Source organism: Cyclopterus lumpus, chromosome 21 (genome assembly GCF_009769545.1).
Source record: "Cyclopterus lumpus isolate fCycLum1 chromosome 21, fCycLum1.pri, whole genome shotgun sequence".
Lineage (NCBI taxonomy): Eukaryota > Metazoa > Chordata > Actinopteri > Perciformes > Cyclopteridae > Cyclopterus > Cyclopterus lumpus.
The window spans coordinates 1,294,681-1,307,180 of NC_046986.1; the positions used below are offsets into that span (position 1 = coordinate 1,294,681).

Sequence of the window (12,500 nt, forward strand, 5' to 3'; positions counted from 1 at the left end):
GAGGCGTTCAATGACACGTGGGTCTCTATGTGACGAGTTGGGAACGAGGCGTTCAATGACACGTGTGTCTCTATGTGACGAGTTGGGAACGAGGCGTTCAATGACACGTGTGTCTCTATGTGACGAGTTGGGAACGAGGCGTTCTATGACACGTGCGTCTCTATGTGACGAGTTGGGAACGAGGCGTTCAATGACACGTGGGTCTCTATGTGACGAGTTGGGAACGAGGCGTTCTATGACACGTGCGTCTCTATGTGACGAGTTGGGAACGAGGCGTTCAATGACACGTGGGTCTCTATGTGACGAGTTGGGAACGAGGCGTTCAATGACACGTGTGTCTCTATGTGACGAGTTGGGAACGAGGCGTTCAATGACACGTGGGTCTCTATGTGACAAGTTAGGAACGAGGCGTTCAATGACACGTGTGTCTCTATGTGACGAGTTGGGAACGAGGCGTTCAATGACACGTGTGTCTCTATGTGACAAGTTGGGAACGAGGCGTTCAATGACACGTGTGTCTCTATGTGACGAGTTGGGAACGAGGCGTTCAATGACACGTGTGTCTCTATGTGACGAGTTGGGAACGAGGCGTTCTATGACACGTGCGTCTCTATGTGACGAGTTGGGAACGAGGCGTTCAATGACACGTGTGTCTCTATGTGACGAGTTGGGAACGAGGCGTTCTATGACACGTGCGTCTCTATGTGACGAGTTGGGAATGAGGCGTTCAATGACACGTGTGTCTCTATGTGACGAGTTGGGAACGAGGCGTTCAATGACACGTGCGTCTCTATGTGACGAGTTGGGAACGAGGCGTTCAATGACACGTGGGTCTCTATGTGACGAGTTGGGAACGAGGCGTTCAATGACACGTGTGTCTCTATGTGACGAGTTGGGAACGAGGCGTTCAATGACACGTGGGTCTCTATGTGACGAGTTGGGAACAAGGCGTTCAATGACACGTGTGTCTCTATGTGACGAGTTGGGAACGAGGCGTTCAATGACACGTGTGTCTCTATGTGACGAGTTGGGAACGAGGCGTTCAATGACACGTGTGTCTCTATGTGACGAGTTGGGAACGAGGCGTTCAATGACACGTGTGTCTCTATGTGACGAGTTGGGAACGAGGCGTTCTATGACACGTGCGTCTCTATGTGACGAGTTGGGAACGAGGCGTTCAATGACACGTGGGTCTCTATGTGACGAGTTGGGAACGAGGCGTTCAATGACACGTGTGTCTCTATGTGACGAGTTGGGAATGAGGCGTTCAATGACACGTGTGTCTCTATGTGACAAGTTGGGAACGAGGCGTTCAATGACACGTGTGTCTCTATGTGACGTGAGGGAACGAGGCGTTCAATGACACGTGTGTCTCTATGTGACGTGAGGGAACGAGGCGTTCAATGACACGTGTGTCTCTATGTGACGTGAGGGAACGAGGCGTTCAATGACACGTGTGTCATGTAAAAGACTGAGGCCCTCCGTGAAACCTCAGCTCACATGTGAACCACACAACCCCAGATTATTATTCCCACGGGAGTCAGCTGACACACGCAGACACACACACACACCACACACACACACACACTGTGACTAAACTAATAAAGTGTGTGGAGCTGCAGGAAACAGAGGAGCGAGTCTGTTTCCTGCCACAGGAGGTTATCAATCTAACAGGAGGCTTCAGTGGACGGGTGTGTGTGTGTCTGTGTGTGTGTGTCTGTGTGTGTGTGTGTGTGTGTGTGTGTGTGTGTGTGTGTGTCGCTTCATCTCTGTGTAAAGTGAGGGGGAGGCGGGCAGCAGGTCTGAGAGACCACTTATTGGTTTGTGGACGATTTGAAGCCTTCAGTTCATCGTTTTGTACGTCGCCATCTTGTTTTTTTGCAACCAGCTAACAGGAAGTGACCGTATCTGGACTGAGGAGGAGGGACGTAGAGACGCTGTCAATCTAGATATATAGCTTTACTAGAGGTTGAGACCATAAACTCATGTTTACAATGTTCCTTGAATCCATAAAGAGTCTTTGAGGAGGTTTATGAACATGTGAGGAAACAATAACAGACAGAAACTTTACTAATAAACTATCTCTATAAACTAACTATGGAAAGTCTTTCAAGGGGTCAAAGGTCACGGCCTCTAAAACACGCACAGCTCCTTCACTACAGAAACATACCACAGAAGAAGGTGAAGAACATCTTTGTCTAATGGCTGAAAACAGAGGGAACAACACATGTATTTACATTTATATGTTAATTATAGACTCATAATAACAAAAAGATAAGCAGGACCGCCAATAATTGGATAGACACGTCACTTTTTTAATACATGTTTGAAATAAGTTTTAATATATGTTTAATACAAGTTTTAATATATGTTTAATACAAGTTTTAATATATGTTTAATACATGTGTAATACATGTTTAATACAAGTTTTAATATATGTTTAATACATGTTTAATACATGTTTAATATAAGTTTTAATATATGTTTAATATATGTTTAATACAAGTTTTAATAGATGTTTAATACAAGTTTTAATATATGTTTAATACATGTTGTAATATATGTTTAACACATGTTTAATGCATGTTTAATGTATGTTTTAATGCATGTTTTAATACATGTGTAATGCATGTTTTAATGCATGTTTTAATATATGTTTAATACATGTTTAATGCATGTTTTAATATATGTATAATACAAGTTGAATACATGTTTTAATCCATGTTTAATGCATGTTTTAATATATATTTATTCATGTTTAATACATATTTAATGCATGTCTTAATATATGTTTAATGCACGTTTTAATATATGTTTAATACATGTTTAATACAAGTTTTAATATGTTTAATACAAGTTTTGATATATGTTTAATATATGTTCAATACAAGTTTTAATATATGTTTAATATATTTTAATACAAGTTTTAATACATGTTTAATACACGCTTAATGCATATTTTAATATATGTTTAATACAAATTTAATACATGTTTAATACATGTTTAATGCATGTTTTAATATATGTTTAATACATATTTAATGCATGTTTTAATATATGTTTAATACATGTTTAATGCATGTTTAGTACAAGTTTTAATATATGTTTAATATATGTTTAATACAAGTTTTAAAACATGTTTAATACACGCTTAATGCATGTTTTAATATATGTTTAATACAAATTTAATACATGCTTAATGCATGTTTTAATCCATGTTTAATCCATGTTTAATCCATATTTAATGCATGTGTAATGCATGTTTAATACATGTTTGATACATGCAGCATGAACACACTTTCCTTTCCTACGGTGTGATGCTCCGGTCACTCCTCATCATTCCTCCCCTCTGTGAATCACATAACGTATCAACAGGACTTCCAGGAGGGCTCACCCTGCGGTCTCCGCTCCCGAATCCACGCAGTCATCTCCCGCGGAGGGTTTCTGCATCTCAGAGGATCGGCCGAGCAGCAGTCCGCCGCATCGTGTCGAAGTCCAGAGGAAACCACCGGAACCGGAGCATCGGTGAGCGCGGGTTCGGTTCCGAGAGGGAAGAGCGTGAAGGAGCTGCTCTCGAACTCCCGACGTGTACCGAGCTGTCTGCCGGAGGAAGGCGAGCAACAGGCGGCTGCAGCGGACTGTTGCTCTGCGTCAGCTGCGCTCTGGGGAGATGCCTTCAGGGCCTGTCGGAAATACAAGCACTGCAAGTGGAGCTTACAGTAGGTAAGAGGCTGATTTACATTTTAAAATAGAAAAAATACTCAAGGAAAGTCAGTAAATTAATTAAAAGATTAATTAAAGTAAAACAAAATAACAATACATATTTTGTTTGCACAAGATAAGTTATTATCTTTAAAAAATATTATCATGTTTCTACGAGTTATTATCTTGTTTAAACAAGTTATTGTCTGTTTGAACGAGTTATTGTCTGAAGAAGTTGTGTTCTTGTTTGAACGAGTTATTATCTCGTTTTAACAAGTTATCATCTTGTTTGAAGGAGTTATCATCTTGTTTGAAGGAGTTATCATCTTGTTTGGACAAGTTATTATCTCGTTTTAACAAGTTATCATCTTGTTTGAACAAGTTATCGTTTGAACAAGTTATTATCTTGTTTGAACGAGTTATTATCTTGTTTGAACGAGTTATTATCTTGTTTGAACAAGTTATCATCTTGTTTTAACAAGTTATAATTTAAGGAGTTATTATCTTGTTTGAACAAGTTATTATCTTGTTTGAACGAGTTATTATCTTGTTTGAACAAGTTATTATCTTGTTTGAACGAGTTATTATCTTGTTTGAACGAGTTATTATCTTGTTTGAAGGAATTATCGTTCAAACAAGTTATTATCTTGTTTGAAGGAGTTATTATCTTATTTGAACGAGTTATTATTTGTTTGAACAAGTTATTATCTTGTTTGAAGGAGTTATTATCTTATTTGAACGAGTTATTTTTTGTTTGAACAAGTTATTATCTTGTTTGAAGGAGTTATTATCTTATTTGAACGAGTTATTATTTTGTTTGAACAAGTTATTATCTTGTTTGAAGGAGTTATTATCTTATTTGAACGAGTTATTATTTTGTTTGAACAAGTTATTATCTTGTTTGAACGAGATATCGTTTGAACGAGTTATTATCTTGTTTGAACGAGTTATTATCTTGTTTTAACAAGTTATAATTTAAGGAGTTATTATCTTGTTTGAACGAGTTATCTTGTTTTAACAAGTTATCATCTTGTTTTAACAAGTTATAATTTAAGGAGTTATTATCTTATTTGAACGAGTTATTATCTTGTTTTAACAAGTTATCATCTTGTTTTAACAAGTTATAATTTAAGGAGTTATTATCTTGTTTGAAGGAGATATTATTTTGTTTGAACAAGTTATTATCTTGTTTGAACGAGTTATTATCTTGTTTGAAGGAATTATCGTTCGAACAAGTTATTATCTTGTTTGAAGGAGTTATTATCTTGTTTGAACGAGTTATTATCTTGTTTGAACAAGTTATTATCTTGTTTGAAGGAATTATCGTTCGAACAAGTTATTATCTTGTTTGAACGAGTTATTATCTTATTTGAACGAGTTATTATTTTGTTTGAACAAGTTATTATCTCGTTTGAACGAGTTATTATCTCGTTTGAACGAGTTATTATCTTGTTTGAACAAGTTATCGTTTGAACGAGTTATTATCTTGTTTGATGATAAAAATGATTTTGCTTTGTATTTTACTAAGGCCTGTTTTTGACTTTTTCAAATGATTTATAAGTAATTCAAAAATATGAGATAGTTAAATTGTATATAATATAATATATATTTATTATATTATCCCAAAAACACATTTTATTTTCATCTGTTTATGTAATGAGATCATTCTTATGGGTGAATATCATGTTTATTGTAACAGGTCTAGACATATTAAACCCTGATTTATTTAGTTTAACATTTATTTTAAATAATCTTTCTTGTAAAATAGATTGTAGGATTGTTTCCCTTCTGTCTGGAGTGTTTGCTGCTGTTTGTTATAGTTTCTTCTCATGTGAACCTCGTGATCCATAACATGGAACACACAGCTCCACCTTTTAAAAAGAACTAGTTTCCTATTTATTGTATTACTTTAATTATAATAATACCTGATAAATATGTCATGTTTTGTGTATGGATTAATTAAATAAAATAAAAAGTGTAAAAATGAAAGTGTATATACATATCTTATCATATCATGAAATGTGTATTTCTTTGTTAAAGTCTACAGCTTGTGTAAATATTTAGCGTACAATTTATTGATATATATAACAGTTAATGAATGAAAGTAATGAATGGAATCATATTAATGGTGTGTTATAGAGATTAAAGAATCAAATATAATAATGTAGCCTGACGATGATTAATTTATTATATTATAACACATTTTTGAATCTGTAAATTATTATTATTATTATTATTATTATTATTATTATACTATAACACAGTTGTCCATACAATGTAAAGTATATTTTAAATTATTATTATTATGGTGTGGTTATTGATGATAACCTTCCTGTTTTAATACATGCATAAATACATAAATATGATTTTTTTTCTTCAGTGGGAAACGTTGGCGACGGCCACGTGACGTGATGACATCATCACCAGGCGCCGGACAAAGCAGCGCGGAGGCAGAAACGTGATGACATCATCAGCAGGCGCCGGACAAAACAACAACGGCGGTTATTGTGCACGTTGATGTTTGTTTCTTCTGCTTATGAATTAGCTTCCTCCTCCTCTTCATCTCCTTTATCCTCCTCTTCCTCTCCCGGACCGGTGCACCGAGGGCCGAGATGTCGGTGACCGAGATGTTCAGCTCCATTCAGGGCTTCCTGAGCGCCGACCAGGACGTCAGAGAGGTGCGGACGACGAGCGGCGCTTTAATGGCCGGCGGCGGCTCGTGCTCGACCTCCACACCCAGCTGCGCGACGTTATTTCCCCCAGAGAGACGAAGCCGCGGCGTCGTTACTGCCCTTCAATTATTAATTACGTGACCTAACGTTAATTACTTCCGGTAGCGCGTGCGTTGTGGTTCCGCAGGCTTCGCTGAGACGCGTAACGCCACACTTCATCCACTAATATGTCCTACTGAGGCTTCCGTTGTAGGCAGACGTCCTGAACGTTAACGCATGCTCACCTTTACATTCACTTCCACGTACATAAATAGGGATGTTCCACATTCAAAACATGATTGCATTCTCTTGATTTGCATTTCAGCATCAGTGTGCACATCAAATGAAGTATTTAGTTGCATAATGATGGGATGCAAAGACTTTATCGCTCACTGTGTTGGAGAAGACGTTTATTGTATTAATAAAACCTCTTTGTTGCAGGATATCCGTAAAGTGGTCCAGACGTTGGAGCAGACGGGCAGAGAGATACTGACGGTCCTCCAAAGTGTCCACCAGCCGTCAGGATTCAAAGAAAGTGAGCGATAAGTCACTCTCCGACTCTGTGGGTGCAGATCCGTGTTGTTTACCCTCGACTAATAACATCACTCTTCTCCCCCGTCAGTTCCCAGCAAGTGTGCAAGAGCACGGGAGTTGTTCTGCACGGTCAGGACTCAACTCGGGGAGCTGAAAACAAAGTTTCCTGTGGAGCAGTATTACAGGTAAGGATAGATATATTTATTTATTTTATATATATTTAAATATATATATATATATATATAATAATATATATAAAATATATATATAATATATATATATATATATATAATAAATAAATAATATATATATATATAATAAATAAAATATATATATAAATAAATAAATATATCTATCCTTACCTGTAATACTGCTCCACAGGAAACTTTGTTTTCAGCTCCACCGAGTTGAGTCCTGACCGTGCAGAACAACTCCCGTGCTCTTGCACACTTGCTGGGAACTGACGGGGGAGAAGAGTGATGTTATTAGTCGAGGGTAAACAACACGGATCTGCACCCACAGAGTCGGAGAGTGACTTATCGCTCACTTTCTTTGAATCCTGACGGCTGGTGGACACTTTGGAGGACCGTCAGTATCTCTCTGCCCGTCTGCTCCAACGTCTGGACCACTTTACGGATATCCTGCAACAAAGAGGTTTTATTAATACAATAAACGTCTTCTCCAACACAGTGAGCGATAAAGTCTTTGCATCCCATCATTATGCAACTAAATACTTCATTTGATGTGCACACTGATGCTGAAATGCAAATCAAGAGAATGCAATCATGTTTTGAATGTGGAACATCCCTATTTATGTACGTGGAAGTGAATGTAAAGGTGAGCATGCGTTAACGTTCAGGACGTCTGCCTACAACGGAAGCCTCAGTAGGACATATTAGTGGATGAAGTGTGGCGTTACGCGTCTCAGCGAAGCCTGCGGAACCACAACGCACGCGCTACCGGAAGTAATTAACGTTAGGTCACGTAATTAATAATTGAAGGGCAGTAACGACGCCGCGGCTTCGTCTCTCTGGGGGAAATAACGTCGCGCAGCTGGGTGTGGAGGTCGAGCACGAGCCGCCGCCGGCCATTAAAGCGCCGCTCGTCGTCCGCACCTCTCTGACGTCCTGGTCGGCGCTCAGGAAGCCCTGAATGGAGCTGAACATCTCGGTCACCGACATCTCGGCCCTCGGTGCACCGGTCCGGGAGAGGAAGAGGAGGATAAAGGAGATGAAGAGGAGGAGGAAGCTAATTCATAAGCAGAAGAAACAAACATCAACGTGCACAATAACCGCCGTTGTTGTTTTGTCCGGCGCCTGCTGATGATGTCATCACGTTTCTGCCTCCGCGCTGCTTTGTCCGGCGCCTGGTGATGATGTCATCACGTCCACGTGGCCGTCGCCAACGTTTCCCACTGAAGAAAAAAAAATCATATTTATGTATTTATTGCATGTATTAAAACAGGAAGGTTATCATCAATAACCACACCATAATAATAATAATTTAAAATATACTTTACATTGTATGGACAACTGTGTTATAGTATAATAATAATAATAATAATAATAATAATAATAATTTACAGATTCAAAAATGTGTTATAATATAATAAATTAATCATCGTCAGGCTACATTATTATATTTGATTCTTTAATCTCTATAACACACCATTAATATGATTCCATTCATTACTTTCATTCATTAACTGTTATATATATCAATAAATTGTACGCTAAATATTTACACAAGCTGTAGACTTTAACAAAGAAATACACATTTCATGATATGATAAGATATGTATATACACTTTCATTTTACACTTTTTATTTTATTTAATTAATCCATACACAAAACATGACATATTTATCAGGTATTATTATAATTAAAGTAATACAATAAATAGGAAACTAGTTCTTTTTAAAGGTGGAGCTGTGTGTTCCATGTTATGGATCACGAGGTTCACATGAGAAGAAACTATAACAAACAGCAGCAAACACTCCAGACAGAAGGGAAACAATCCTACAATCTATTTTACAAGAAAGATTATTTAAAATAAATGTTAAACTAAATAAATCAGGGTTTAATATGTCTAGACCTGTTACAATAACATGATATTCACCCATAAGAATGATCTCATTACATAAACAGATGAAAAATAAAAGTGTTTTTTGGGATAATATAATAAATATATATTATATTATATACAATTTAACTATCTCATATTTTTGAATTACTTATAAATCATTTGAAAAAGTCAAAAACAGGCCTTAGTAAAATACAAAGCAAAATCATTTTTATCATCAAACAAGATAATAACTCGTTCAAACGATAACTTGTTCAAACAAGATTAATAACTCGTTCAAACGAGATAATAACTCGTTCAAACGAGATAATAACTTGTTCAAACAAAATAATAACTCGTTCAAATAAGATAATAACTCGTTCAACAAGATAATAACTTGTTCGAACGATAATTCCTTCAAACAAGATAATAACTTGTTCAAACAAGATAATAACTCGTTCAAACAAGATAATAACTCCTTCAAACAAGATAATAACTTGTTCGAACGATAATTCCTTCAAACAAGATAATAACTCGTTCAAACAAGATAATAACTTGTTCAAACAAAATAATATCTCCTTCAAACAAGATAATAACCTCCTTAAATTATAACTTGTTAAAACAAGATGATAACTTGTTAAAACAAGATAATAACTCGTTCAAATAAGATAATAACTCCTTAAATTATAACTTGTTAAAACAAGATGATAACTTGTTAAAACAAGATAACTCGTTCAAACAAGATAATAACTCCTTAAATTATAACTTGTTAAAACAAGATAATAACTCGTTCAAACAAGATAATAACTCGTTCAAAACGATATCTCGTTCAAACAAGATAATAACTTGTTCAAACAAAATAATAACTCGTTCAAATAAGATAATAACTCCTTCAAACAAGATAATAACTTGTTCAAACAAAATAATAACTCGTTCAAATAAGATAATAACTCCTTCAAACAAGATAATAACTTGTTCAAACAAAATAATAACTCGTTCAAATAAGATAATAACTCCTTCAAACAAGATAATAACTTGTTCAAAACAAAAATAATAACTCGTTCAAATAAGATAATAACTCCTTCAAACAAGATAATAACTTGTTTGAACGATAATTCCTTCAAACAAGATAATAACTCGTTCAAACAAGATAATAACTCGTTCAAACAAGATAATAACTTGTTCAAACAAGATAATAACTCGTTCAAACAAGATAATAACTTGTTCAAAACAAGATAATAACTCCTTAAATTATAACTTGTTTAAACAAGATGATAACTTGTTCAAACAAGATAATAACTCGTTCAAACAAGATAATAACTCGTTCAAACAAGATAATAACTTGTTCAAACGATAACTTGTTCAAACAAGATGATAACTTGTTAAAACGAGATAATAACTTGTCCAAACAAGATGATAACTCCTTCAAACAAGATGATAACTCCTTCAAACAAGATGATAACTTGTTAAAACGAGATAATAACTCGTTCAAACAAGAACACAACTTCTTCAGACAATAACTCGTTCAAACAGACAATAACTTGTTTAAACAAGATAATAACTCGTAGAAACATGATAATATTTTTTAAAGATAATAACTTATCTTGTGCAAACAAAATATGTATTGTTTATTTTGTTTTACTTTAATTAATCTTTTAATTAATTTACTGACTTTCCTTGAGTATTTTTTTCTATTTTAAAATGTAAATCAGCCTCTTACCTACTGTAAGCTCCACTTGCAGTGCTTGTATTTCCGACAGGCCCTGAAGGCATCTCCCCAGAGCGCAGCTGACGCAGAGCAACAGTCCGCTGCAGCCGCCTGTTGCTCGCCTTCCTCCGGCAGACAGCTCGGTACACGTCGGGAGTTCGAGAGCAGCTCCTTCACGCTCTTCCCTCTCGGAACCGAACCGCGCTCACCGATGCTCCGGTTCCGGTGGTTTCCTCTGGACTTCGACACGATGCGGCGGACTGCTGCTCGGCCGATCCTCTGAGATGCAGAAACCCTCCGCGGGAGATGACTGCGTGGATTCGGGAGCGGAGACCGCAGGGTGAGCCCTCCTGGAAGTCCTGTTGATACGTTATGTGATTCACAGAGGGGAGGAATGATGAGGAGTGACCGGAGCATCACACCGTAGGAAAGGAAAGTGTGTTCATGCTGCATGTATCAAACATGTATTAAACATGCATTACACATGCATTAAATATGGATTAAACATGGATTAAACATGGATTAAAACATGCATTAAGCATGTATTAAATTTGTATTAAACATATATTAAAACATGCATTAAGCGTGTATTAAACATGTTTTAAAACTTGTATTAAACATATATTAAACATATATTAAAACTTGTACTAAACATGCATTAAACATGTATTAAACATATATTAAAACATGCATTAAATATGTATTAAACATATATTAAAACATGCATTAAACATGTATTAAACATGTATTAAATTTGTATTAAACATATATTAAAATATGCATTAAGCGTGTATTAAACATGTATTAAAACTTGTATTAAACATATATTAAACATATATTAAAACTTGTATTGAACATATATTAAACATATATCAAAACTTGTATTAAACATATTAAACTTGTATTAAACATGTATTAAACATATATTAAAACGTGCATTAAACATATATTAAGACATGCATTAAATATGTATTAAACATGAATAAATATATATTAAAACATGCATTAAACATGGATTAAAACATGTATTCAACTTGTATTATACATATATTAAAACATGCATTAAACATGTATTAAACATATATTAAAACATGCATTAAAAACATGCATTACACATGTATTAAAACATGCATTAAAACATACATTAAACATGCATTAAACATGTGTTAAACATATATTACAACATGTATTAAACATATATTAAAACTTGTATTAAACATCCTATTAAAACTTGTATTAAACATATATTAAACATATATTAAAACTTATATTAAAACATGTATTAAACATGTATTAAACATATATTAAAACTTGTATTAAACATGTATTACACATGTATTAAACATATATTAAAACTTGTATTAAACATATATTAAAACTTGTATTAAACATATATTAAAACTTATTTCAAACATGTATTAAAAAAGTGACGTGTCTATCCAATTATTGGCGGTCCCTGCTTATCTTTTTGTTATTATGAGTCTATAATTAACATATAAATGTAAATACATGTGTTGTTCCCTCTGTTTTCAGCCATTAGACAAAGATGTTCTTCACCTTCTTCTGTGGTATGTTTCTGTAGTGAAGGAGCTGTGCGTGTTTTAGAGGCCGTGACCTTTGACCCCTTGAAAGACTTTCCATAGTTAGTTTATAGAGATAGTTTATTAGTAAAGTTTCTGTCTGTTATTGTTTCCTCACATGTTCATAAACCTCCTCAAAGACTCTTTATGGATTCAAGGAACATTGTAAACATGAGTTTATGGTCTCAACCTCTAGTAAAGCT

General features: G+C 35.1%; 4 protein-coding genes across 4 annotated transcripts in view; 2 read left to right on the forward strand and 2 right to left on the reverse strand.

Moving 5' to 3' along the window:
- The window catches only part of LOC117750713 (protein FAM124A-like), a 14,055-nt gene extending 10,554 nt beyond the window's left edge, over positions 1–3,501 (reverse strand). The window contains exon 1 of the mRNA XM_034562016.1: positions 3,395–3,501. Within this exon, the coding sequence (XP_034417907.1) occupies positions 3,395–3,450 (56 nt within the window). The 5' untranslated portion in view covers positions 3,451–3,501. The remainder of the gene's footprint in view (positions 1–3,394) is intronic.
- A 2,639-nt stretch (positions 3,502–6,140) lies between these two features.
- LOC117750696 (translin-like) lies at positions 6,141–7,136 on the forward strand. Its single transcript, XM_034561982.1, has 3 exons — positions 6,141–6,380; positions 6,855–6,948; positions 7,036–7,136. The coding sequence occupies exons 1-3, from the start codon at positions 6,315–6,317 to the stop codon at positions 7,134–7,136; spliced, it is 261 nt and encodes an 86-aa protein (XP_034417873.1). The 5' UTR covers positions 6,141–6,314.
- A 169-nt stretch (positions 7,137–7,305) lies between these two features.
- On the reverse strand, positions 7,306–8,302 carry LOC117750715 (translin-like). Its single transcript, XM_034562023.1, is given in 4 exon segments — positions 7,306–7,350; positions 7,352–7,407; positions 7,495–7,588; positions 8,063–8,302. Coding segments are annotated over 4 exon segments (261 nt in total). The 5' UTR covers positions 8,129–8,302.
- A 2,440-nt stretch (positions 8,303–10,742) lies between these two features.
- The window catches only part of LOC117750688 (protein FAM124A-like), a 14,341-nt gene continuing 12,583 nt past the window's right edge, over positions 10,743–12,500 (forward strand). Inside the window, exon 1 of the mRNA XM_034561973.1 lies at positions 10,743–11,057. Within this exon, the coding sequence (XP_034417864.1) occupies positions 11,002–11,057 (56 nt within the window). The 5' untranslated portion in view covers positions 10,743–11,001. The remainder of the gene's footprint in view (positions 11,058–12,500) is intronic.

Bases quoted from the DNA above. Each gene is read 5' to 3' on its own strand.
- LOC117750696 (XM_034561982.1), top strand. From the start codon at position 6,315: ATGTCGGTGACCGAGATGTTCAGCTCCATTCAGGGCTTCCTGAGCGCC. The intron at 6,381-6,854 runs GTGCGGACGACG...TCTTTGTTGCAG, and splicing joins CCGACCAGGACGTCAGAGAG to GATATCCGTAAAGTGGTCCA. The intron at 6,949-7,035 runs GTGAGCGATAAG...CTCCCCCGTCAG, and splicing joins GCCGTCAGGATTCAAAGAAA to TTCCCAGCAAGTGTGCAAGA.